The 27,557-nt window shown below is 46.9% G+C and overlaps 2 protein-coding genes across 3 annotated transcripts in view; one reads left to right on the top strand and one right to left on the bottom strand.

Moving 5' to 3' along the window:
- On the top strand, positions 1-27,551 carry LOC121687865 (mediator of RNA polymerase II transcription subunit 13-like). 2 transcript variants are annotated; one of them, XM_042066998.1, is made up of 30 exons: positions 1-735; positions 2,541-2,775; positions 3,491-3,659; positions 4,379-4,524; positions 4,682-4,879; positions 5,033-5,230; positions 6,686-6,842; positions 6,993-7,100; positions 7,465-8,196; positions 11,286-11,505; positions 11,850-11,880; positions 12,088-12,209; positions 12,985-13,075; positions 13,852-14,063; positions 14,958-15,139; positions 15,356-16,254; positions 16,722-16,886; positions 17,117-17,340; positions 17,646-17,841; positions 18,667-18,910; positions 19,160-19,376; positions 19,569-19,760; positions 20,736-20,959; positions 22,687-22,829; positions 22,974-23,132; positions 23,362-23,535; positions 23,772-23,932; positions 24,203-24,367; positions 26,220-26,320; positions 26,420-27,551. In XM_042066998.1, exons 1-30 carry the CDS (start codon positions 670-672, stop codon positions 26,550-26,552), a joined length of 6,264 nt encoding a protein of 2,087 aa, XP_041922932.1. In that variant the 5' UTR covers positions 1-669; the 3' UTR covers positions 26,553-27,551. The 2 variants fall into 2 exon arrangements, with proteins under 2 accessions (XP_041922932.1, XP_041922930.1); XM_042066996.1 differs by having other exon boundaries at positions 2-735; positions 16,719-16,886.
- Positions 26,127-27,557, bottom strand: part of zgc:112083 — a 29,166-nt gene continuing 27,735 nt past the window's right edge. Inside the window, exon 11 of the transcript XR_006024436.1 lies at positions 26,127-26,145. The gene's annotated coding sequence lies outside the window, so the exon portion shown is untranslated. The remainder of the gene's footprint in view (positions 26,146-27,557) is intronic.

Raw genomic sequence — 27,557 nt, 5'->3', positions numbered from 1 at the left:
CCTCCTTTGGCCGCCATTAAAGAGAGCAGTGCATATGAATTCAAATGGAAACCTGCAGGACTTGAAATCACAATCATGAGTAGCCGGACTTTTTAATTAGTTTTACTGGCGTTAGAACTTAGGTTGATTTTATGATATGTTGTTTTAGGACACGAAGTCGGGAGATTGTAGATTCCACTCAGGGTGAATTTGTGGTTGGTCACCTTTGCTTCACTGAGATACAACCAGATAGCGTTAGCTCGTTTGTATGCTAACGGTAGTTAGCGAGCAGGCTAGCTAGCTGGCTAGCTTAGGTGCCAAGCAAAGGGGGAGGGGAGAGTTGTCTGCACACCTCTGGTGCTTTTAGTAATATTTATTCCTTCGTAGACTTTAATTTATGAGTGCATTGGACTATTGACCATGTAGAGATGGTGGTGATTTTAATTCAGGTAGTTAAACAAGCACTGCGTTCGCTTGCTTTTCATTTCTTTTAGAACAAGCAGTCAGACAAAACAGTCGAGGTTTTGATGAATTGGCGAGAGCTGTAGCAAGCCAGCTAATAGCACTTTACAACGACTTGTTTCAAAGCCGGTGTGTGATCAAATATTTGAAATCAAGTATTTGATCATTTTCCACATCACTCTTCTTGTGGTCTGAAATAATGGATTATTTGACTACCACCTTTTGAAGATGAGTTCTTGTTTTGTACCAAACGGGGCGAGCCTGGAGGACTGTCATTCCAATCTATTTTGTCTGGTAAGAGATTTAAAAAACTATGAGGCCAGAGGCCATCTTCAGCTAGCCCACTAATAGCTAACTCTAGCTTGCTTATTAGCTGTTGCATAGTAGCTAACGTTAGCAAAGGCCTGTTGAGCCTCTAAATTGCTAACGTTTACATGCCGACCTGTCCATTAATTGCAGGCGTGATCAATTGTAGAAACGTCCTTAAATACTGTTGCATTTATGTTGGAGAATAGCCTGACTTTTCATAATATGTGGAGTGAATTGCATAACGGTGTCTGACATGTCTTGAGAAAAATGTATTTGTAATTTGCTTTGAAACTAACTTGAGACAACCAGGCGTTAGCTAACAACTTTGCAAGTTAGCCAGTTAGCCAGTATGCAGCTGGCTAGCTAACTTGCAGGCACATCGGGGCCAACAATTAGAGCTTGTTTACGAGTTTGGCATAGTTATTCTAATGCTTAATTGGTGGCACTGGCACGTCGTGAAAGATTCTGTTAACACGTAAGCGTTTCATTGTGGACAAACTTCAAGGCATAATACACTGGTGGTGGTTAACATTAAACTGGCAAATACTAAGAGAAGTCTTGTTTCCCTTAAGAGCGGTTGGTAGCTAAATAGCTAACGTTTGCAAACTTACCTAGTTAGCTACGTCATTGGTTTGCATGAGTGTCTTTAGCTTGCTAGCTGAATCGAATGTGGGAAGCCTGCGGTTGAAGTTAAGCAACGTTAACATGAACTTGTCCGCGCACTTAGCAAGCCACATCCTCATTAATTACTACACAGCTTATTCGGGAACTTTTGTTGGCATTTGTTTATTGATATTAAGTTTTGGGTAACCTACAAATCATTACGTATGCCAAAAACGGTCATCTGGAAAGCAGAACGAAAGCTCGGACAGCCGAGTTAAAGAAATGCGTTTGCCAGTAATGACGTTACCAAGAATCAATTTGCTTCGTGCGGTTATGTACGACGTGATGTCACGTTTATTTGTATTTTATTACACTAACAGATTGTAACAGAAGACACTTGTGGTAGAGAGGCTAACCGTTAAGGAAGTACTCCAGAACAGGACTTGTAGTTTGCGTCATTGTGACAACAGCCGCCAATTCGTGACCCATACTTGTTTATGTTGCGTATTTGCATTTCCCGACATATTCTCCCAAATCATTTATTAGATGAGGCGTGATTGCTTGTTTGCAGACCTGTTGCACAGACAGCATAGCTTTAAACGTTATCTGTCAACATTTAAAGAGTGGCAAACCTGTTTAATTTGTTTTCCTATATGTTCTGGTTGCTGTGTGAAGTTTGGTTTCAGTTTATTTGAAACCGATAGTGAAAACATCTAGGTTCTCTGTGGTTGCAGTAGTACTATCATCCAAAACAAGCTCCTTCTTTTACACACACACACACACACACACACACACACACACACACACACACACACACATACACATATATATATATATATATATATATATATATATATATATATATATGGCAGGACTATGGACTCACCACTTTTACAAGTTATAAGGAGTCGGTGTCGGCAAACTAAGTTTCAATATGGCATTAAGTTTGAATAAAGAACATTTATTATGTCCACCAAAGTAATAAGATAAGCAGGTTCTCAAGAAGAGAATGGTAACATTGGTGAAAGGTGAAATTAGTAGTGATGTCATGCCAACAACCAGTGTTAGCCACCCTGACATGTTGTAGTGTTCTACTGCAGTGATATTATGTAGGGAACTGTTGCTTAAGCAGGTGTCTGTTTTGTGGCTCTGAAACTGAGGCTTTTTGTGCGTGTGTCCCTCCACAGGCGGACCTGACGGGCATCAAATGGCGCTGCTTTGTGTGGCAGGGCCCGTCATCGTCGCCCATCGTGTTCCCGGTGACGGAGGAGGACCCCATCTTGTGCAGCTTCAGCCGGTGCCTTCGGGCGGACGTGCTTAGTGTGTGGCGTCGCCACCAGAGTCCCGGCCGCCGCGAGCTCTGGCTCTTCTGGTGGGGAGACGACCCCAACTTCGCCGAGCTCATCCACCACGAGCTCTCCAGTAAGTGCTCTCCTCCACTCCCGTCTCGCTCCCTGCTCCTGGCCGCCTGTCTTACCTGCCCACTTACTGTGTGTGTGTGTGTGTGTGTGTGTGTGTGTGTGTGTTAATGTCTGTGTGAGAATTTGTGAATGTGCTGAAGGCTGTGCATGTCCATTGGCGTGCTAGACTAGCTGCTCTTGGCGGTTGGGTTGGTCTGATCGATTGGGAGTTATGAGCGTGTAACCTACATAATGTTTGCGCTGTTGGCTGTTTGATGTTATTACAGCCATGGCAACAATAGGACGGACCAGTCAAGATAACATGAAACATGTCAACATCGTCATCATGAAACATCGTCAACAATAGAAAGGATTCAGATCTGTCACCTAAACATGCATAACTGTTCCTGCTGTGACCGAACACTGCCTTTGACCCAGTTTTTCCATGATTGTCATGGATGTTTCTTCCTTAGAAATTGGGGGGGGGGGGGGGGTCTGTTCCCACTTCCCAGTTTTAGAGACGCATGTTTATGTTGGAATGTTATAAGTGAAAATGTAACAACTTTCTGGAATTGAAGGCGGAAGCAACACCCTGCTTGTCGAAGCCATGTTTTGGTAACTTATGTCATCGCCTGCCTACTCACAGGGCTCCATAGGGAATAATGAGAGTGGGCTGGCCTACAAGACGCAGATGCGTCGGCATGTGTGTGTGAGTAATCTGAGTATTCTGTTCGTAGGTAATGAGGAGGGTGTGTGGGAGAGCGGGCTGTCGTACGAGGCGCGGACATTGCTCTTCAAAGCCATCCACAACTTGCTGGAGCGCTGCCTGCTCAATCGCGGCTTTGTGCGCATTGGACGCTGGTTCGTCAAGCCCTACGAGAAGGACGAGAAGCCCATCAACAAGAGGTGAGGCTACGCACACACACGTGTACATAAGCCACATACATACATACAAACACACACACACACACACAATATATACACCTAATCACATACACACGGAAATGAAAAAAATGACACCCCCATCACCAAGTGAGTCTACACATGTATACAAACACTCCTACATGTTGGTAGACACACACTCCCACTCTTGAGTGTCAGTTGAGTGACGGGTTGTGTCCACAAACACTGTAGCCTATCAGTTTGGGAAGCCTTGAAAATCATAACAAACGCATAGTCAATAAGTATGGATGCAAGGGAATAAATAACCATCAGATACAATCTGAAAACTGGGGGGAAATGGGATGTTTGCCAAGTAGGCTACTGCCTGGGTGCAAAAGACAGCATGCTATAGTATACTTTATAGAAATTCATATTATAATGGCAGGTATTTGTCGAAGAACAACAGACAAACACTAATAATTAGGCTATGTTTCCAGCGATTCCAGCAGGCTACATGAGTTTTTTCAGTCATCGTATAAAGAACAACAATGAAATCAACTTAGACATTTAGATAAGTTTATCGTTGCTTTCTATTCGACATAGTGTAGATGTACAGCTGCACAGAGATAGCCCTTTGCAGACTGCCCCATCATGCTGCTGAAATGACTCTGAGTACAGAGATGACTTCAGTGGCCTCACATCCTCATGGTGCTGACCCCTGACCTCTCCTCCTCTGTCTGCAGCGAACACCTGTCCTGCTCTTTCACCTTCCTCCTGCACGGTGACAGTAACGTGTGCACCAGCGTGGAGGTGAACCAGCACCAACCCGTCTACCTGCTGACGGAGGATCACCTGGCACTCACGCAGCACAGTTCCACCCCCTTCCAAGGTAACACTCTGGGTCCATAAGCACACAAGACTGGGGACCCACCACAGGCTATCAATACCTCTGTGTTTGTTTGTGTGTGGAGTCCATACGACACTGAATGGCAAGTACTTTAGGTTACAGTATTAACTCTGTGTTTTGTGTGTGTTTGTGTGCGTAGTGATTCTGAGTCCGTACGGCCTGAGTGGCACTCTCACCGGCCAGTCCTTTAAGCTTTCGGACCCACCCACTCAAAAGCTGCTGGAAGAGTGGAAACAGTTCTATCCCATCAGCCCCAGCACCAAGCCTGCGCCTGATGACCACCCCGAGGATCTGGACTGGGAGGATGACTCTCTGGCGGCTGTGGAAGTGCTAGTTGGTGAGCTGGAACACACACACACACATACATACATACCCACACACACATATACATGTATACATACATACACACACATATACATATGTGTGTGTGTGTATACTGATAGATACTGAAGGAACCCATTAACCTGTTCCGTGTGTGTGTGTGTTGCAGCGGGTGTGCGGATGGTCTACCCGGCGTGTCTGGTCCTGGCGGCCCAGTCCGACATCCCAGTCATCGCTCCTTCAGGCCCCACCCCCATTTCCAGCAGCCTCTACACGATTGGCCAGTCCTCTGCCATCTCCAACAGAGACCACGCCCTCTGCTCTGTTACCCTCACACCCCCAACATCACCAGAGGAGGCTCAGACAGGTAATATATATATATATATACACACACACACACACACACACAATAGGACATACACACACGCTCATAATATGTAAGTAGACCCACACACATGCATGCTCAGAACATAACAGCAGACACACATACCATATTCACAAGGGCTGTCACAATTTTGGTCTTAAGTCGAAAATTGATTGAAATTACATCTCAATCTTGAACTTCAAAATCAAATGTAGAATCGACGATGCAGCCACACCCCCAATGTCACGTCCAGCATGCATGCCAAGAGACCAAAAAGGCTTACTTTGAGGCATAACACATGCACAGATTATTCCATACTCCACACACTCTTTATTGTCTCATCTTGATTAATCTATGATGCATCACGATATCTGCAAATGAAGAAGAAAAAGGCAACAGCTATAATTATGTAAAAAGTAGATGGATGTTTACCTGCGCGCCTCTTAAAAATGTAGAGACATTAAAAAAAAATGAGCACAAAATATACCTCAAGAAATAATATATTTTTTTAATGCATATTTATGTGTTTCTAAACATATTTCAGTGTCATACTTACGTGTATGCATGGAGTAGTGGCTTTGGTGGGTTTGGATCAATTTGGCTGATGAGTCTGTTTAGAACAGGGGCTTGCAACCTTTACTTTTTTTGTACCAAAAATTAAAAAATTTACTTTCTGGGGCCGCATCAATATTTAAGCCATTTAAATGCAATTTAAATGCGTAGACTTCAGCCTATTGGTCTGAATTAGCTTATCAACATCACCTGAATCAAAGGTTAGCAAATACATATAATAAAAAATTCAATGACAAGCCAGAACTTAGGATAAGCAAACAGTTGAGTGGTCCAAAATAGACTGCTGCGTCTTTAAGCCAATAATTCAGCCGCAGTGGTGGTGAAGGCAAACATTCGTCCAAGCATTTAATTGATTTATTAAATTGATCTGTTTTACTCTATGACTTTTTAGGGAGTTTGACACCATCGCTTGCTTGTCCACTCAAGCCTAACTCAAGTTAAAGGGACGCAAGGATGTGACACTATGACGCGTTCAAATAAACATGTGTTTTCTTACACATTTTAGAGGCTACATATTTTCACATTTTCATAACATAAGGATGTATTAAAGCTCAATACTGTTGTAAAAATATTTGCATCTTATAATATAAATGTTAACATTGTAAAAAATATTTTATTAATTTCTATTTTAAAACAAAGCCAGGGAGCCAACAGAGAAGGGCCGCATGCCGGTTGCCGACTCCTGGTTTCGAATCTAATTCAGTTGATTGATATGTTTTGTGGGGGGAGGGGTGGCAATTGTTTGGGAGCTTAGGCGAGGTCAGGTTCTACATACTGCATATCAGACACCATGTCATGCCTCTCACACACAGATACAGACCGTGTGTGTGTGTGTCTGTTTGAGCGAGCAATATGAAGACACTGTGTTGTCTCGGTTCCCTGCAGACTCCCAGCCTCCACAGAAGTGGGTTAAGTGTTCCGCGGCGTCGGATGGCCTGAGATCGGACAGCAGCGGTCACCATGGTGGCAAGATCCCACGCAGCCTGGCCAATCAGCTGGTCGAGTGCGTGTGGCAGGAATGCAACCTCAACCGGGCACAGAAGTACGTGCACAGACTAACACCCCTTCACACACTACACACGCATACACACATGCACGCTGTATGAAAGATGTTGTGTGTGTTTTTTTGTCTCGAGGAAGTTCCACTCACACGCATGCACACTTATAAGATGTTGATGTGTTTGTCTGTCAGGAGGAAGTTGTCGTCTGTCACTGGTGCAACATCGGAGGAGGAGCCGCAGAAAACCAGCAACTGGGACTTTGTGGACACAACACACAGGACCAAATGCAACTGCTCCAGGTGAGCACACACACCTGTACAGTACACACCTCCTCCGCACATAACGCTGGTCAAGACGATAGAGCGCTTCACACCACTGTCAGAGTGCAGCACACAAAACACCCCTTTTGTAGTCCAGGGCATTAAACACAACTGAACTCAAGTCTGCTCTCGGTGAGAACAGATAATCCACCTGTTGTAGTCTGCCACAGTGCTGTATGTGGGGACACTGAAGACACGTACTTCAAGTATGCATCAAAGCTGTGTGTGTGGAGTGCAGCATTTCTGCCATTTCTGTGTGATGTGTGTAGGAGTGCAGTTTTTCAGTGTGTGATGCGATCTCCTGTGTGTGTGTGTGTGTTTGTTTGTTCTCCTCTATCCACAGGCACAAGAGCCAGAAGCAGCGCTCCGGCCCCCCCACAGGTCCCCCTGCCCCCACCTCCCTAGGCCAGCCGACCCCCCCGCCCCTCAAGCACAAGCTGGGGGTGGAGAAACCGGAGAAGGCAGAGAAGCAGCCCAAGCGGTCGCAGACGCCGTTCCACCACCGCGGCTCCCTGTGCGAGGACCCCAGCCTGGAGGGGCCGCCCACCTCGTCCTCCCAGAGGCTGTACCCCCCGCACCCCCACCCCAGCGCCACCGCCTCAACCTCATCCGCTGCGTCCACGCCCTCTTCCAAACCGCCGGCGCTCCACTCCAGTGCCGACCCCGGGTCTGCCGACCTCAGCCCCTCCCCCCTGCCACCCCCCCTAAGCCCTCACCCCTGCCACCTGGAGGACGGTCACGCCCAGAGAGCATCCCATAATGCATTGCACCTGTACCCTGCGCCCTCATCCTCCTCCTCATCCACCTTTGACTCATGTCCGCCCCCCCAGAAGGCGGAGGATTGTGCTCTGGACATCATGCATCCTCCGCTCCCGCACGGCTACCCACAATCCCTTGAGCCAACAGTGTTTGTGGGCTCTGCCGTCGACCCCCAGCAGGACTCCGCCCCCAACCCCTGGCGCTACTACAAGTTGCCAGGGCGACGGCATCAGGACTTTTCCGCTCCTCAACTTCCTGCTGACCGGCTAAAGGGGGAAATGCACACTACAGCAGACGCGCCAATCTCAGTTACAGAGTAAGAGTACTAGCACACACACTACTACAGCAGACTCCAGACTCTGTTGCGCGGTCCGCCTGAAATTAAGCGGTTATGAGTCATAAAAAAAATTGGCGGTCAGTTAAAATTAATTAAATATATATATTTTTTAAAAATACTTAAAGTATCACGAGAAGGCTAGCATCAATATTTAACTCATAATTGCTTTTCAAAGATATCATTGGTTGAAGCATACAGTAGACCTACTTGCCACATAGGTGGAGACGGTAGAGATGGAGATGGTAAAGAAGCTGAAGAGGAGAAGTTGAAATAAGACACCCCTCCAGGAAAAGCCATATATGGGAAATATTTGGAAAGGTTCTTATAGAAGATGACAGTAGTGCAAGTTATGTTCTATGTACTTCTTGCAAAGCCATTTAAAAGTATGACAGCCACAAAACGGGCACGACCAACATACAGTAACTCGTCACAAACGAGGCACTGGTAGACTAAGCCCTCCCAGCCAAACCGAGTAAGTGCAATTCCCAGACCTCAAGCAAGCAATAGATAGCTTTATATGCTGACATGGAACAGCTTTTTTAGACTAGGTACAAGACCTGAGTCGCTCAGTAAAATTATGCTGATACTTTACCACCTGCCCATGTTAGCCTACAGCCGCGAGCAGGTAGTCTGACGAGCCAGACCCACATTGCTGCCGCTAGGGTGCATCTAGATTTCTAGGCTAGTGAGCAGGCGCCTGCAGGAATAAATGTTATGGTACACAGGCTATGTATAGGCCTTGTAGGTTCGCGCATGCATTAAATTTACTTTGGTTCGTTGTGTCTGTGACTTTAAACAGTGTATGTGCTTCAGTAAAGCTTTGTGCTTCATTCAGCCAAGGCGGGTCAGGTATAATTTTGTCCTAATTAATATTCGCAGTCCGAGTTGCGGTCGGGTTGATTAAAATATCGGGCTGCTTGTGACCAAACCCGCGCAACACTCACACACACACACACACACACACACACACACACACACACACACACTAGCAGACTCCACCATCTCTGTTACATAGTAAAGGCTGTTTTATGCTTCTGCATCGAATCGACAGCGTAGCCTTCCAGAGCCCTGTGCGTCACCGTGTACCCCCTCCAAACCGTCCGCCGTTTTCTGATGCACACTTACCAAAAATTCTAACTTTGTGTTGAGGCGACGCAGACCGCAAGGACTGTGATTGGTCAACTTGCCCTGTGTGTTGATAGCCGTCTGCTTCAAACAGCCTACTGTAGGGAATAGAAACATGCTTTGCAAATAAACTCAGACAGATTTCGGTTACAATGATGGAGTTATCCGTTTGTAAAATGTCTCAGTCTGGCATCTTTCTGCCAATCAGCGATCAACGAACAGCCAATCAGCGTGCGTTGGTTTTGAGGCGGGTTTAGGTGCGACGCAACAAACAACATGGCGGCATCCACAGATGAGATGAGCGTAGCTATTGCACAAGTTTTATCCAAATTAGAACGTATTCCTGGGGAAGCTGTGAATGCAGCTGGGAGGAATGAACGACACAGACATCCTCACGGCCGATTCCAGTCTGTGTTCGGTAGCCCTGAATCTTGGTTAGGCCTATTTAATGAGAAATGGAGGAATATGCTTTCTTCAGAAGTGTATCGTGAAAACTTGGTGAGGATTGTCATTGATGAGGTTTGTCACATACAAATGTTAAGTTTAAAAACGTTAACGTTAGTTACGTTACCTAACTTAATTGTATGTTAAACAAAGGCATTAGAAGAAAACTTTGATTTGGCCCGTCGATAACCAACATAGGTGGTGATAGACAGATGGTTTATCCAATCAGCTAACCAGTATTTTCGCTCCTTTCCAAACGTTCTCCAACGGAAAGTTTCCACATGGAGCAGTCAGGTTAGTACTTTGGGGGCAGCTGTGGGAAGTCAGCTTGCTGTCATAACAGACTGGCTGGCAGACACCTCGAAATAACCTCACTTATTTTCTGGTAACAATAACTAGGTCATTAGAATGTACTGTGTCTATTTCTCTAACTTTTACAAGATCTAAGCAAGAAAAGGCCAAACAAATAAGATTAATATTTCAGCACAGGACACTGCATACACGGCAGTCTATGGAGTTCACCATTCTGACTACCAGGTGGTGAGCGACGCAGAACTTCGAAAGGTTCACGCTGGCGTCGAGGCAACGACGTAGTCATTGCGTGGAGTCGACGCAGAAGCATAAAACAGCCTGAAGAGTACTAGCACGCACACACACACTACAGCAGACTCCACCATCTCGGTTACAGAGTAAGAGTACTAGCACACACACTACAGCACACTACACGCTCTGGAGGAGGTACTAGGGATACAGCCAAATCCAAATATGGTATTGGGAAAAACGGGAATAATGCAACATAAACAGATACTGAATCTTCCCGAATTTACGAGTTATTATTCTGAAAACAGATTTTGGTGACTGTATTCATTTCTTGTTTTCCATTTCCAATGTGGAAGCATTGTTTTGATTTGTAAAGCTGTAAAGCTATTGTAAAGCCATTTTGTTTCCCAGAGTGTTTTTGATTTAAAAAGTGTCTTATTCCTGGATGACACTGACTAGTTATTGTTGTTAACTTAATTTAGGAGTGGTGGTGGTGATGGTGACACATCACTTGCACTACCAATCACATTTGGTGACCAAATACAATATCTCTCCTATTTAACTTAACTTTCGGTATACATCACGTTAATTTCCAGGGGCCGATCCAAATGCAGATGACTTTGTTGACTGAACAGATACAAATCATGATCATTGTGCATGTCTAGGGGTACCTGGGATTAGTTACAGCATTACTTAGGGTTCTAGCTAACGCCTATTCATCCAAGACTAACAGTGTTCCCTTATCACTCAAGCTAGCCTGCAATAGCCATGCGGTTTGCATGATGTGAATCCATTGTGTGGTGTTTATGGAGTGCTCTGAACACTAATGACCGTCATGCAAGGGCTGTAGCTTTTTTGCGTGCCATCTTTTCTTGGATTGGTTGTGGCCTCTTCCTACTGTGTTGTCATTGGCTGCCATCTCTTCCTGTGTTGTGCTGATTGGCTGTTGTGTCCCACAGGGCCATGGCATCGTCAGGTCGTCCTCTGAAGGTGTGTGAGGAGCGGGTGAAGATGTATGTGCAGCAGCAGACTTCACATCTGGCAGGGGCGCTCTCGGATGGGGATGGGGAGGGGGAGGCCGAGGCCGACCCGTACGCCTTCCTGGAAGGGGATGAGGAGTTCAGCTTCACCGAGAAGAAGGACAAGATGGCCACAGAGAGGGAGAGCAAGAAGAACAAGGTGAGGAAAGATGAGAGAGGGGGCGAAGAGAGGCTTTGACTTTTAAAGTCCTTTTATTGAACCATTATATGGATCAAAAACACCTTAAAAAGCTACCATACTGTCCATTCTTGTAATTGCTCCCTGTTCCGCATGCCAAGACACTCCTCTGTAGTTTTGTGAAATGGTCTTTTAGGGTTGTACAGTTGAAATTAATTATTAGAAGCAAAGATCCTTATGTGCAACCACTTCTGTTTTTCCTACAGTTTTGATTTTGAACTTGTGAGGCTGATCAAATCTATCTGTGTTTCCATTGACGTGTGTGTGTGTGTGTGTGTGTGTGTGTGTGTGTGTGTGTGTTGCAGAAGGAGGACAACAGTACAACAGCAGCAGATGGTGAGAGACTTTAATAATGAGACTTTAATGGCTTCAAACACTGTACAAAACAAACATACAGAAATATCTGGTGCTTGATTTGTGTAAATTCTAAGAGTGTTTGTTTGTGTGCGTGCTCCTTAAAGATGTCATTTTTGTGTGTTGCATTTTTAGAGATGCCTAAAGTTTGTGTATGTACTAATTATCTTTTGTTTGTTTGTTTGACAGATGGCCAGGAAGCGGCAGGCAGTAAAACTGCTCCCTCCACCAGTCTGATCCATGATTCAGATCTGACCGTGTCCATCAACGACCTGGAGCACCTGTTCAACTCTGATGAAGACGAGCACACGGTGAGGACCTCAACACCAACCACCCCGAACCACCTCTAACCCTAACCTCACACCCCGAACCACCTCTAACCCTAACCTCACACCCCAACCACCCTAACCCTCAACCTCACACCCCAACCACCCTAACCCTCAACCTCACACCCCAACCACCCTAACCCTCAATCTCACACCCCAACCACCCTAACCCTCAACCTCACACCCTAACCCCTAATCTCACACCTCACCCACCCTAACCTTAACCACACACACCAACCACCCTAACCCTAACCTTACATACCAACCACCCTAACTCTAACCACACACACCAACCACCCTAACCCGAAGGTTATCCGGATTTGCGGGTTAAAGGCACACTATGCAGGTTTTTTAGCTTAATATTCAAGTTTTATTTAGCTTAATTTACCTTCATTTAACAGCTTCAGAGTCATTGGAGTGGTTACATGACTTTTTTCGGGTTGAATGGTGGCCGTGTCGCATCCCCCTAGCGCCTGTGAGCGGAAAAACCACCCTTGCAACTGTGGGCCGGAGGGCCGACGGCCTCAGAGACAGGAAGTATAACGAGTGTAACGAATTGCTTTACTGCTTTACGCTAATACACGCCAGGCACCGGCTAGAAAAAGGTAGCGATGGAGTTTCTCAGACATTCGTCATGACCGAGCCAGCGAAAAAGAAGCAAAAACCGAGAAAACACTAAGGAAATTGCCAATACTGCATAGTTTACCTTTTAACTTATTGATTAGTTATCTGGTTTTGTGTGTGTGTGTGTGTCCTTCAGCCTAGGTCCAGGAGAGCGGCACATGGAGCTGAGGAGCGTTTCAGCAGCCGAGAGTCCAAACCTGCCGCCCCAGACCCCCTGTCGTGTGTCAGTAAGTGTCCATCTGAATGAGGAGCAGTTGCAGTCTCTGCTAGAGATCACTTTAGCGGTTGCAGATAGTTCAACTCTTCAACTGCTCAATTCAATTCAGTTCAATTAAAAATGCTTTATTGGCATGAAAAGGTCACTCATATTGCCAAAGCAGTCATTATACAATAAATCTAGACACACCCATACATATCAATAGATTTCCATGAGAAAAGGAAATAAAAGAAAGAAAGTGAAATAAAAGTGTGTGTGTGTACGTGCGCACATATATGATTGTGGATGCTTTTTTTGTGTCAGTGTCACTCATTGTCCCTCAGGTTGTGGCATGTTGATAAATATTGGGCAGCAAGATATGACCTGTCTCCTTCTCCTAATAGTCTCTTTAATTTTGATACGTCATTAAGTTCATTAAAATTAGGAAATTCTGAATTGAATTTGTTGAAGAAAAGGCTTCTTGTGTGATTGAAGGATGTACATTGTAGGAGGAAGTGCATCTCTGTCTCGACCTCACCTGTCATGCAGTGACCACATAATGTGTTCTTTTGGTTACCATGATGGTTAGGCTCAGGTTCTGTTTTCTATCTCTGACCGTAGAAAGATATTCTGCCAATTTATGTTCTCAGTTTAGGGCCAGACAATCTGCTACCGGTACTTTGGGCTTTAGTTTCTTCTTTCCAATGTTCTTAATAGGCTCCTCTACATTGCTTCATAATTTGGTTGATTGTTTTTTGGAAAACCGTGTCGTTTCTCACTGTTCCACCTTCTCCTTCTCCCTCCCAGGCTCAGCAGACCTGCTGCACCAGATGTTCCCCACCCCTCCATCTCTGGAGCAGCACATTATTGGCTACTCTCCCATGAATGTGGGCAGTAAGGAGTACGGAGGTCTGGAGGGTCCAGGAGGCCTCACGCTGCTGGACGGGGCAGGCCTCGGAGGCAGCTTCAAGGTTGAGGTGGAGGAGGGATTCTGCAGCCCCAAGCCATCAGAGATTAAGGTACCCACTCGGAACACTCCCCACTCGGAACACTCCAGATTCCGATTCAGATAGATTTATTTATGATATACGTAAGGGATAACGGCCGCAGAGGTGTCCTGTTATACGGAATGAATGGACTTGCGTGTCGGAGTTCTTTGCCTCTTGCCCTCGGTCCATTAATTCCGTATACTAGGACACCTCGAAGGCCGCTATCCCGCTTATCACCCGGTTGCAATAGACATGCCTTCAACGAAAACAAGCAGTTCCGTTTAAAAAGAAGCTGACTTGTACAACTTTCTTTCGCCCTATAACAGCGATCGCATGGGCAGTTAGCTTGTTTACAGTTGATTCCATTGTTGCTAAGCCTGCTTTCAGGCTCAACCATCGTCCTACTATGATTGTTATAGTTACCATTCATAAGCATTGATATGGAATGGTGATTCAACTGGACAATTGGTTTCACAGCCATGGTGCTGTAACTGCAAAGGCTCGGTCACCTTTTTGTTTGAGCCTTGACCGGGTCACATGGAGTCTTAGGTGGTACATTCGGTATATTTAGAACCACGCACCCTCAGAACACTCTCCCTACCCAGAACACTCTCCCTACCCAGAACACTCTCCCTACCCAGAACACTCCCCCCACTTTTTCCATTAGGGACCTGAGGCCGTCTGGGCCGCAGCCCCAGGCCGGCCCCAATCATGGAAATAGAAAGTCAAAAGCTTTACCCCAGACACCGCGGTTTTACCCCTTAGTGGAAAAGGCCCATCTGTATCCAGAACACTCCCTACTCAGAACACTCTACAATCAGAACTCTGACCACGTGAATGGGCTTTTCTACATGGCTCTGGCCTCATGATTCAAGCCCATGTGCTTTTGATGTGGTTTATTAATGTGTGTGTGTGTGTTTGCAGGATTTCTCATTTGTGTTTAGAGCGGAAGCGTGCCAGGCGTTTGCAGGCTGCTCGCTTTTCGCTCCCCTGAAGGTTCTGCCCAGCCAGTGTATGGTGCCCATGAAGGTGCCCCACGAGTGTGTGTACCGACCTAGCTGGACGCTGGGCAAACTGGAGCTGATGCAGCCTATGCCCACCATCAGGTACACGTACACCCACACTCACACAAAAACACACACACACACAAACACAAACACACACACAGAAATATGCTTATTATATACATATTACACACACAAAACACATTTTATTACATGTATTACACACTCATTATATGCCCACTCACACTTATAACATGCAACACACACACGCACCTTTTTCACGTGTCACAAGCAATAACTCTGTGTGTGTGTTTGCAGTAACCTGCCCAGTGATACCAGTGGCCTGGACACAGATTACCAGTCCTACACTCCTCAGACACACACGCCCCTCATGTCCAACAGCGCGCCGCCTAGCAACAGTGCCACCCCTGGCATCCTGCCCTCGCCGTCCCCCGCCACGCCCCGCTTCTCTGCCCCCACCCCTCGAACCCCGCGCACTCCCCGCACACCACGCGGTCCTGCCAGTGCCCAGGGCTCGGTCAAGTACGAGCACTCGGACCTGTACTCGCCAGCCTCCACCCCGTCCACCTGCCGGCCTCCCACCGTGCCGATGCTGCCGGAGGCGCACAGCCTCTACGTGACGCTCATCCTGTCCGAGTCGCTGCTCAACCTCTTTAAGGACTGTAGCTTCGACAGCTGCTGTCTGTGCGTGTGCAACATGAACCTGCGTGGCGCCGACGTCGGCGTGTATCTCAGTGAGGCCGCGGGCACTGCCGCCGCCGCCCCCTTCGAGCCGCCTTCCGAGGCCTGCTCCTGCGGCTTCAGCGCCGTGGCCAACCGCCGCTACGGCAACGGCTCCGGCCTCTTTCTGGAGGACGAGCTGGACATCATGGGCCGGGGCTCGGATGCGGCGAGGGATGCAGAACGGCATTTGGAGACGGTACGGGCGGCGACAGCGTCGGCCAATCGCGAACGTCTCCCTGCCGACCTGCTCCTCCTCCTGCAGGACCAGTGCACCAACCCATTTTCCTCGCTGACCACACTGGACACGCCCCCACAGCCACGCCCCCCACAACGTCTGGAAGAGCGGGATCACCGTGGCGACTGTTACCTGGCGCTGGAGCATGGCCGGCAGTTCATGGACAACATGTCCGGAGGGAAGGTGGATGAGGCGCTGGTCAGGAGCTCCTGCCTGCACCACTGGCCCAAGAGCAACGGTGAGCATGCATACTCATGCTACACACTGAACACTACTCACAGAACCGTACATGCAGAACTGCATATAGAGCATACTGCATACTGAACACAACTTCCTAGTACACACAGAACACTTCCCACTGAACAAGGTATATACTGAACAAGACTCACATTTACGCACAGGACACTACCCACTGAAAAGGACACAGTATACTGTGTAACACTTACTGCTTCATGAAGAAACTTTACACACTGAACTGCATACTGAACATTACTACGACTATTTGCAATTTCTACTACTACTACTACTGGTTTCTGAATATTGTAGTTACTGTTATCACTACACTGTATACTTAATATTACTGCCACCACTTTGTACAGATTGAACATGACTGACTCCATGCAGCGTGCTATGCTATATACTTCATACAGCATGTATTGTATAGTGAACCATCTGGACTGACTGTGCTCTCTCCTCTCGCAGCAGTGGACGCCAGCCAGCTGTTCTCTCAGGATGTGTTGCGTATGCTGCTGTTCCTGCAGCCGGTGTTACAGGATGCCGTGCAGAAGAAGCGCACCATGCGCTCGTGGGGTGTGCAGGGACCGCTCACCTGGCAGCAGTTCCACAAGATGGCCGGACGCGGCTCCTATGGTACGCACGCACGCTCACACACACACCGACACACTTCTATATATACACATGTATGTCATGATGTCCAGTAGGGGTCCTCATTTCTTTCTTTCTTTCTTTCTTTCTTTCTTTCTTTCTTTCTTTCTTTCTTTCTTTCTTTCTTTCTTTCTTTCTTTCTTTCTTTCTTTCTTTCTTTCTTTCTTTCTTTCTTTCTTTCTTTCTTTCTTTCTTTCTTTCTTTCTCCTCCACAGGTACGGATGAGTCTCCAGAGCCCCTTCCCATCCCGACGTTCCTGGTGGGCTATGAGCATGACTACGTGGTGCTGTCTCCGTTCGGGCTGCCCTACTGGGAGAAGCTGCTGCTGGAGCCCTACGGCTCCCACAGGGACCTGGCCTACCTGGTGCTCTGCCCCGACAACCCCGCACTCATCGCCAGGGCACGGCTCTTCTTCAAGGACCTCTCCACCGTCTACGAGGTTAGACACACACACACACACGGGCCTGGCTCTTATCAAGGACACCTCTGCCATTTATGGGGTTGACACATGCACACATACTCGCCCTCAACAGGGCCCACACTCACATTCACACACCAGGGCCTGCCCCCTCCGAGGGAGATCACTTGTACACTTTCGTACACAATTTTCTGTAATTATGTAGTTAACATTTACATACATGTATATACATGTATATACTCTGTATGCACGCATTCATACGGATCGCTTTTTGGAGATGGATTTATGATGGACTTGGCTGATGATTGGCTCTGTGTGTTCTGCAGGCATGTCGACTGGGCCGGCACCGGCCCATCTGCTCCTCGTACTCAGACGGAATCGTGCGGGTGGGCGACACCAGCCCTGCCACGCCTCCTCCCGAGCAGACCCTCAGCGATTGGTTCCTGAAAAACTCCACCTCCAGCAGCAGCGAAGCCCTGGCCCGACTCAAGCTCTTCGCCCACACGTGTCGTCACGAGCTCGGTATACACACACTCATATCCGCCCCCCTAACATTAACACTTTGCCTGTTCATTTTTAAAGACCACCTCGGGAGAAAATCAAGTATTGACCCTGTCCGGAACATGTTTTTATGTTGTCCACTACGTTTTACAAGACATATCATGAGCAAAAAAAGCAGTCCGTGTCTTGGCCGAGGATTTCTGCTTTAGACCAATCACAGCCCAAGAGGGCCAATTCAGACATTAGTCCATTAGTGCGTCATAACGGTAGAGACCCAATCCTGAGTGCTAAAGGGGTGGGACAATTTTTCATAAAGAGACACAGTAGCTAGCTAACATGTCAGGTGCAGCAACGAGTAGCAGGTTAACAGTGTGGTGGGGGTGGAAGGCCAGGTAGATCCCAATTCCTGAAACGAGGAAGACTGTGAAGTTACGCTGAAGCCATTTCAAGGTTGCTTTAAGTTTTTTTTTTTTTCCCCATGAAAACAGCTTCAAAGTGTATACTTCCGAAGAACAGCAAAGAGTTTTAGTGTTGTAATAAACTGTTTGAGTTCATCTTTGAGAAATGTGGCCTTAAGTTGTACTGGAGGTTTATCATAAATATACAGCATTTACTACTTTTCTCTTGCATCAGTAAGGAGACCGCCTCAGGAAAAGAGTTTAATTAACAGTGTAATGGACTTGATAATAAGTCTACAACAACATTGTGATTGATTGATTTATTGATTGATTGATGGATCATGATTACGAGATTTGAGAATGATTGAGTGCTGAGGATGGAAAAGATAATGATGTGGTTGATTGATGATGATGTTGACGATGATCCCACTCTGTCTCCGTGCGGCAGCTCCTTACCTGGCCTCCCAGTCACTGGACATGTCGCTGCTCTCCCAGAGTTCCTCAGGATCGTCACACTCCTCTCAGGGTTCCTCTTCCTCCTCCTCTTCCTCCTCCTCCACCCCTGTGGGTCCCCAGAGCTCCAGCTCCCAGCCCAGCAGCATGCCCTCCGTCGGGGCCCCCAGCCAGCAGAGCAGCACCCAGCCCGCAGACACACAGAACCAGACCCCAACCCCCACTGAGCCGATCCCGAGGTCAGAAAACACACACACACACTCTATTACACATTCTCATACACTCATTCATTCACTTCCTCAAACACACACACACACACACACACACTTTCTCTCTCATGCTCTCACAGCACGCATAAGACCACTACATTCATTAGTGATATGTCTGCTGTGAATACATTAAGAGACATGTACATAGGCACTAGGACTCACTCAATGAATGCATACTCATACTGTGTGTGTGTGTGTGTGTGTGTCTGTGTCCATCAGCACTATGGATCGGGAGAAGGTGGGTATACCAACAGACGGGGACTCGCACGCTCCCAGTTACCCCCCTGCCATCGTCGTGTACATTCTGGACCCGTTCAGCTACGAAGAGGGGAGCGGAAACGCACCCAACAGCTTCTGGACCCTGGGCCTGCTACGCTGCTACGCAGACATGCTGCAGGAGCTGCCACTGCACATCAGGAGTGCCGTCAGCATACAGGTAATACACACACACACACACACACACACACACACACTTGCATATCAGCAGCTGTCCTTGCTTATCAGGAAATCTAATAGTGTATAAGACACATAAATATGCACGCACGCCTAAATGAAGCTACGTATGCTTGTATGCTGTCGGTAATCTTGCATCTGCTTCTGTGTTTTCCGTGTGTGTGTGTGCAATCAGATCGTGCCGTGCCGGTACCTGCTGCAGCCTGTGCACACGAAGGAGCTGCATCAGTACTCGCAGCACCTGAAGTCCCTGGCCTTCTCCGTCTACACCCAGTGCCGCCGCCCGCTCCCCGCCACCTCCAACATCAAGGCCCTGACCGGCTTCGGCCCCGGTCTCGCGCTTCACAACGCCCTTAGGGACCCGCAGGTGAGACCCCAGCAGGAATGAGCACACTCGGAGACTAGAAGCAAAGAACTCCGCAAAATGGTGCATTTTCATTACAAATGGAGCCTCTGGTCAGTCAGATAGAATCATCTAATCTTGCTGCCCTCAAGGCCTCTCAGTGATATAGCCCCACAGGGAGAGTGTGCGTTCACATCACCATGTAGACTGACTGGTTTTTCCCCTGAAGGTGTAGAGTTCAGCTCTCTTTGAAATGCGTGTCTGTATAGTCTTAGTCTTTGGGGGCAGCCCGTGGTACTGGTTAGTGCTTCAGACTTGTAACCGGAGGGTTGCCGGTTCGAACCCCGATCAGTAGGAACGGCTGAAGTGCCCTTGAGCAAGGCACCTAACACCTCACTGCTCCCCGAGCGCCACTGTTGTAGCAGGCAGCTCACTGCGCCGGGATTAGTGTGTGCTTCACCTCACTGTGTGTTCACTGTGTGCGGAGTGTGTTTCACTAATTCATGGATTGGGATAAATGCAGAGACCAAATTTCCCTCACGGGATCAAAAGAGTATATATACTCATACTTATACTTACTTACAGACTAAAGTGTTGAAAAGTGTTCAATTTTATCCTCTTAAAGAGAATTTGAGGTTAGATGTGTTTTTGTGTTGCTGTGTTGAGGGTCTGACTGCACCAGAGATATTCCAGTAGATGGAGATGACCGTTTTCCCATTTTCAAAAAACATCTGGCTAACTAGCTTTAGCTTGGGTCACATGTACCCCATAGGATTCCATTCAAACAAACCAGTCTCGGGTCCCCCTTGACCCCACCAGAGAGCTGCTCTATTTGAATGTAATTATATGCAATGCACCTGGACCAAGCTAAAGCTAGGTAGCAATCACACTTTTTCACCTCAAGATAGGATCTAAAAAGGGACATTCCTTTCTCTCTGCTCACCTGTGCAGCTGACCCCCCTCCCTGACCGCTCACCTTTGACTTTTGACCTCCTGCAGCGTCCGGAGTGTGTGCATCTGTACACGCCGCCGTTCATCCTGGCCCCGGTGAAGGACAAGCAGACGGAGCTTGGCGAGACGTTCGGCGAGGCAGCACAGAAGTACAACGTGCTCTTCCTGGCCTACTGCCTGTCACATGACCAGCGCTGGCTCCTCGGCTCCTGCACCGACCAGCACGGAGAGATGCTCGACACCTGCGTCATCAACATACACGTCCCCAACCGGTGAGCTGTGTGTGTGTGTGTGGACACGGTAATGCTCGAGACCTGTGTCATCATCCATGTCCCCGACTGGTGTACAGGGTTCCCGCGGATCCTTCAAAAGTCTTAAATATAACTTTCGGTTTTTAAGGTCTAAAAAAAGTCTTGCATTGTCTGGGATGTCTTGAATTTTTCGAAAGGGAGGTATTAAATGTGCGTATGGGACCGCCAGCGAGTGCAAGAGAGCGAGTGATGTCTCCATCCGGTTTCGTGAATTTAAAACGCAGTTGTATAAGTGACTACGGGAGGAAGTGTAGTGGAAAGTGAAGATGTTTTTCACGTGTGTGTAAAGGTGTGAAAACGGTAATAATACAGTATGCACAAATATGCCTGACGTTTTCGTGGTGTAGCCGAGGCCTGAGAGATAGGCAGGTAGCCTACGTGAGCGGTAGAATGAGCGGGAGAAAGAGTTGGTAAACCAGTTAAACCAGCGATTTGGAGGTTGGCCATACGTTCGAATTTAGGCCGGACATATGGATTTTAAAAACCCTGTCCGGCGTCCGGCTCAGCTTCAAGCCAGACGCTCATTTGTCCTCCTTTTTGGAGTTGCACTTGGCATCTAGAATCTTTGTTCGGACGCAGCATCGTTTCACAAACTATGGACGTGAAGACTGCTGGTCAAATTATTGAATTCTGAAATTCTGTCACTCATCTGATATTTTGCTGCGCAATTTATGAAGGAACCACGAACTGACAGAAAAGGAAAACAAGCGTTTTCGCAATCAGGAGGAAATACTGTACATGTTAAGTTGATCTGTTTGCATCTTTCCAGCGTGTGTTGTTGGCCTAGCCTAGGGAAGAAAATATATGTCTAAGTTATAATACCTGTAATATCTGCCAGCAGCTTGCTTGCCAGCGTTTCCCAGTAGGCCTACTTTGCAAAAGTTGTGAAATATAACCTTTTTTTTTTTTTATGTCGGCGACTGGCTACATAAATAAAAAACGTGCGTTCATAATATGTGCGTGCTTGAGATGAAACCAGCAGTTTTCAGCAGGATCATGCGGGGAGGACCTGTCTCTTAATTAATTTAAAACAAGTCAATGGTTTTACAATGTTTCAGTCAAGGTTGGTTGCAGCCAGGTTGGTTTAGATACAACCGGTATGCAAAATGTAAAGTAGTGCATTAACTTTAATTTGCTGTGCTGCATATGGGACAATAGATGCACATAGTAAATTATATAAAGTAGGCCTATTAAAATATTTAAATAGCATAGTCTAACTTTGAAAAAAATATTGAAGGGAATCCAGTCCAGTGCACATGTCTTTGGCAAGTAGCCTAGGCTACTACAGACACAGGTGAAGAACAGTCAGCCTCAGCCAGTAAGCACAACCAAATATGTACAGCCAGCTTCAAAAGCAAACAGTCGTATATATCTTTTTGCCGTGAAAAGGTCTTAAGTCTTTAAATTTGCACTTGGAAAATGTGCAGATACCCTGGTGTACTGTGTGTCTGATGCTGCAGACTTATGTTGGTCATCTAATCCATCTCTCCTGTTGTCTCCACATGTGTTGCTATTTCTGATTGTGTAAAACATTATCCACTACCAGTCCACTATATAAATTCTTTCCAAGCTTAAAGAAGTGTGTGTGTGATTATAATGAGTAGTCTGCCAGTGTAATTCCTCAATAATGCATGGCTTGTAGTATGACCTGTTTAAATACTGTGGTTATATAACTGTGTGTGTGTCAGGGCTCGCAGAAGAAAGGGTTCAGCGCGACGTATGGGACTGGAGAAGCTGTGGGAGTGGTGTTTGGGGCTTGTCCAGATGACATCAGTGCCGTGGCGGATCGTGATTGGCCGGTTGGGCCGGATCGGACATGGAGAGCTGCGAGGTAATAAGCACTAACCAGACACGAGCTCCGATGGATCATCTAAGATCTTAACATGCATATGGACAATGTCTGGCCAGAGTAGCAGTCACAAACATCATAACAGACATATGTCTCTTCCCCCCCCCCCCCCCCCCCCCCCCCCAGACTGGAGCATCCTGCTGAGTCGACGGCGTCTGCAGTCAGAAACACGGCGTCTAAGGGACATGTGTCGCATGTGCGGCATCTCTGTCTCTGACACTCCCAGCATCCTCAGTGCCTGCCTCGTCGCACTAGAGCCACAGGCCTCCTTCTTCGTCATGCCAGGTGTGTGTGAGACGCAACCATCTGTGAACTCTGCTCTGTCTTTTTTTTGTTTTTTTTTTTAAAGAAAGTGTGTGTCCTGTAGGCGGACTCCGCATCTGTGGGGTGGGCTGTCTGTGTGCAATTGTGGATAACGTCTGTGTGTGTGTTACCCTTCTGCCAACTGCCTACGTGCTCCGTGTGTGTGTTTCTAACTCCTATGTTTTGTGTGTTGTCTCTGTCCCCTGTGCAGACTCCGTGTCGACGGGCAGTGTGTTTGGGCGCAGCACGACTCTGAACATGCAGACGTCCCAGCTGAGCACACCGCAGGACACGTCCTGCACACACATCCTCGTCTTCCCCACCTCCGCCTTTGCCACCGTCTCCAGCTATACCACAGACACAGACCTGGGCTTCAACGCCAATGGTACACATATACACACACACACACAGGTCACTGCCTCCAGATACACGGCAGACACAGATCTGGGCTTCAACGCCAATGGTACACGCACACAAGTCCAACTACATGCTCAAACTTGAACTCAGATAGTACTCATATGTCCATTCATCCATGAAGTTATTTATCTTTGTTCCAACCCCCTTCTCTCTCTCTCTCTCTCTCGGTCTCTGTCTCTGTCTCTCTGTCTCTCTCGTGTGTAGATGGAGCGGGCGGTATGGATGGGATGGACGGGATTCTGGACCTGCTGAATGACAATGATCTGGTGGATCCAGACCTCATAAACATCCTGCCCAACTCCCCGACCACCTCCCCCGTACACTCCCCGGGCTCACACTATCACCATGGAGGAGACGGCAGCAAGGTACGTGCACACACACACACGACCCCATTCACTCCCCGCAGTCACACTATCATCATGGAGGAGACGGCAACAAGGTGCACAGAACCAAACATCACCTCAAACGCTCGCCGGGGTCACACAATCATAGAGGAGATGGCAACAAGGCATACACACACACATACACACTTGCTAACTCACTCGCCTCCCCTGAGGACAAGTCCAAAATATGATTGTTGCCCAAATGAAGATGTATGTGTATCTTTGTGCTAATGTCCTCTCCCCCTCACTCAGGGCCAGAATTCCGACAGGATGGACCCTCGCGAGGAGACGCCCAACATCCTGCAGCAGCCGCTGGCTCTGGGCTACTTTGTGTCCACTGCCAAAGCCGAACCATTACCGGACTGGTTCTGGGCTGCCTGTCCACAGGCACAGAACCAGTGCCCCCTCTTCCTCAAGGTACACACACACACACACACACACACACACACACACACACACACACACACACACACACACACACACACACACACACACACACACACACACACACACAGGGCCTGTGTGTTGATTAGGGCTACTTGATTATGGCACAAGTTATTATTTTAATTCAATTTATTTAATTAAAAATTACATTTTTATTAATTGCACAGCCCTAAAACACACACGTGCACACACCAAGGTTTACTTTAGCTGGCTACAGCCGGAAATCGTCTGGTCTTGCGTCTAGTTTCCTGGCAGAAAAAAAAAATATTAATGGGCAGAATGTCCGGTGGAAAATATGCCTAATTAATAAAATATAAAATCCTAGTTTCCTTACATATTGCACAACATATACAATATGTTACCACAACAACTTAAATATAGCCCTGAGAAGTTTATTTTCGATTTTAAGTTTGCACAAGCAGCAGAGTTGGCTGCTTTCACTTATGAAGTCGAGCAGCAAGTAAGCAGGAATTCTTGGAGTTGCAGTTGCGTTGCTGCAACACTAATTTATTAAGCATGATTTAAAGTTATTTATTTGGACTGTTCCTATTTTATGGGGGAACACAGGGCAACTAAACGTTTTAGTAAGGCTCTGTACCTACTCTCATATGAACCTGCATGGCAGCTAATCAGAGCTGTTGTTATTAGGCCAACAGGTCTGTGGGGAGAGGCTGCTGGAAGTGAGAGTGATGGGCTGTGATCTCACAATAATGAACTTACAAACAACAATCTCATGCCTGTTTTTAAGCTCATATATGCCTCAAAGGTCTGAGCAGTGGAGCTACTTTGGTTGAAAATAAACTTCTTCATTACCTTTTGCTGGAACCTGCCAAAGCCTTGGTTCTAGCTCCTTTCTCTTAATTCCCCTGTGCTACAACTTTCGCTGGTAACTTTGTTAACTTCTCCAGCTGACAATTTAAACTATTAAAACTTCTCACTACTGTTTAGGCCTACATAGCAGCCATTCACCTGTGCTGGTAACTTTTTTTTTTTTTTTTACTAGAGTACAGTGACAGAGGGGGCATTTGTGATATCCAACGGGGTTGGCGGCGTCACAGTTAATGAATTAATGCCTAATGTTATCCGTGAGTAGTTGACACAGCTAACCACCAAAAGCACAGCCAGAGAGGGGTTTGCTCCCATAGTAACGAATTACGTTGCTCTATCTTGCTAGTAATCAAGGATCTTTGACACAGCTGTTCTAACATTAGCTTACCAGCTAAGGCTCTTAGGCTACATGCATGCTGCTAACTGATGTTATCACCCAGAGAGAAGAAATAATCTTTTCTGATTGGCTGGTGGAGTGGCTATTAATTCTGAATAACGGGACACCTATGAAGTAGATCTGGTAGGATGACTGTTGAGCCTGGAAGCAGGCTTAGCAACAATGGAATCAAATGAAACAAGATACCGGTAACTGCCCATTTTATCGCTGTTATAGGGCCAAAGAAAGTTGTACAACAAACTGAACCAGTCGGCTTCTTTTTAAACAGAACTGCTTGTTTTCCTAAATAAAAAAAAATATTTCATTAATATCAATTCATCCAGAAAAGAACAGGTATGCAATAATCGCATATTAAATCGCAATCGCAATATTGGGGGGATAAAATCGCAATTAGATTATTTTACAAAAACGTTCAGCCCTAATGTCTGGTATGCTGGATTACTAAATCATTTTGTCAAGTCAAAGAAGTTTAACACACACACACACACACACACACACACACACACACACACACACACACACACACCTCTTGTCTAGGTCCTTACTAAAAGGGAAATGTGCCTTTGACTTCATTGTGCTGTGTGTGTGTTCCTTCCCCAGGCCTCTCTGCATGTGCATGTCTCTTCTGTGCAGTCAGACGAGTTCCTCCATAGCAAACACTCCCACCCGCTGGACTCCAACCACACGTCAGACGTGCTGAGGTAAAGCACACACACAACACACACACACACACACTAATCCAACCACAGTCCAACGTGGCCCATACTGATGTGTACTTTGTTCCTTGTGTGTGTGTGCAGGTTTGTGTTGGAACAGTACAACGCCCTCTCCTGGCTAACATGCAACCCTGCGACGCAGGACCGCCGCTCCTGCCTGCCAGTGCACTTTGTTGTGCTCAACCAGATGTACAACTTCATCATGAACATGCTGTAGGCCCACACACACATGGCCTCAGGCAGAACCTGCTGTCGAATCTCACCCTTCGCACAGAACCTACTCTGCGGAACCGGTTCTGTGTCTTAGTCTCTGTGGATCCCTTCTGCACTGTGACATCGGACCTTCTCAGCAGGCCACTCCGCCACCACAGGGTCCTCAGCCAGGTTGTCTTCTGGGCTTTTAGAAGTGCACGCACCAGCCTCACCAGAAGGGGGCGCTAACCTGATGTCACTGCGCAAGGTGCTGCCCCTCCTCCCCACAGGTTGGGTGGAACTGCCCCCGTTAGGGGCATGTGGGCACACTGTCCTTTTGAAATGACTGGAAAAATGCAAATGACGTGAGATTTACTTCAGTGTCACAATTCTCATGAGGCTTTTACAGTTTCCCAGAGTTTTAATATTTGGGGGTAGAATTTTATCTCTTGAAAGGCCTGCATATACATTATTTATTGTAAGTTTCTAAGTGTGTAATTTCTTAATCTTTTATATATACATAAAAGGTATATATATATATATCAAGCCCTGAGGGTATGTGTTGCCCTCTGGCTTAAAGGATTTTAAAGTGTATGTAATAATTGTCTTAATTATGAGCCCTTGTCGTCCCTGAGGGCTGCTTTTAGAGAATTATTTTTCCAGAGATGAAATGTTTCTATGGCTGTACAGGTGAGATGTTTCTATGGCTGTACAGGTGCGATGTTTCTATGGCTGTGCAGGTGCACAGCAAAGCAAGCCAACACCATGTACAGCTGCTCAGAGTGCAAATAACAGGACAACAGCCAGAGTGTCTGATTATATATTTTATATGACAGATTTAGAAGAAAGTGTGTGTGTGCGCATGAGAGTGTGTGTGTGTGTGTGTGTGTGTGTGTGTGTGTGTGTGTGTGTGTGCGCGCATGTCTGGGTGTGTGTGTGTGTGTGTGTATATATATGTACATACAGAAGTGTGGCACTATGGCTGGTGCAGGTCATGTTTTAGAAATAAAGTGCATTAATCAGACCTGAG

This window comes from Alosa sapidissima, chromosome 17 (assembly GCF_018492685.1).
Source record: "Alosa sapidissima isolate fAloSap1 chromosome 17, fAloSap1.pri, whole genome shotgun sequence".
NCBI lineage: Eukaryota > Metazoa > Chordata > Actinopteri > Clupeiformes > Clupeidae > Alosa > Alosa sapidissima.
The sequence above is the reverse complement of the archived record's forward strand: the minus strand, read 5'-3'. Positions and strand labels throughout refer to the sequence as shown.

Bases quoted from the DNA above. Each gene is read 5' to 3' on its own strand.
- LOC121687865 (XM_042066996.1), top strand. From the start codon at position 670: ATGAGTTCTTGTTTTGTACCAAACGGGGCGAGCCTGGAGGACTGTCAT. The intron at 736-2,540 runs GTAAGAGATTTA...GTCCCTCCACAG, and splicing joins ATTCCAATCTATTTTGTCTG to GCGGACCTGACGGGCATCAA. The intron at 14,064-14,957 runs GTACCCACTCGG...GTGTGTTTGCAG, and splicing joins CCAAGCCATCAGAGATTAAG to GATTTCTCATTTGTGTTTAG.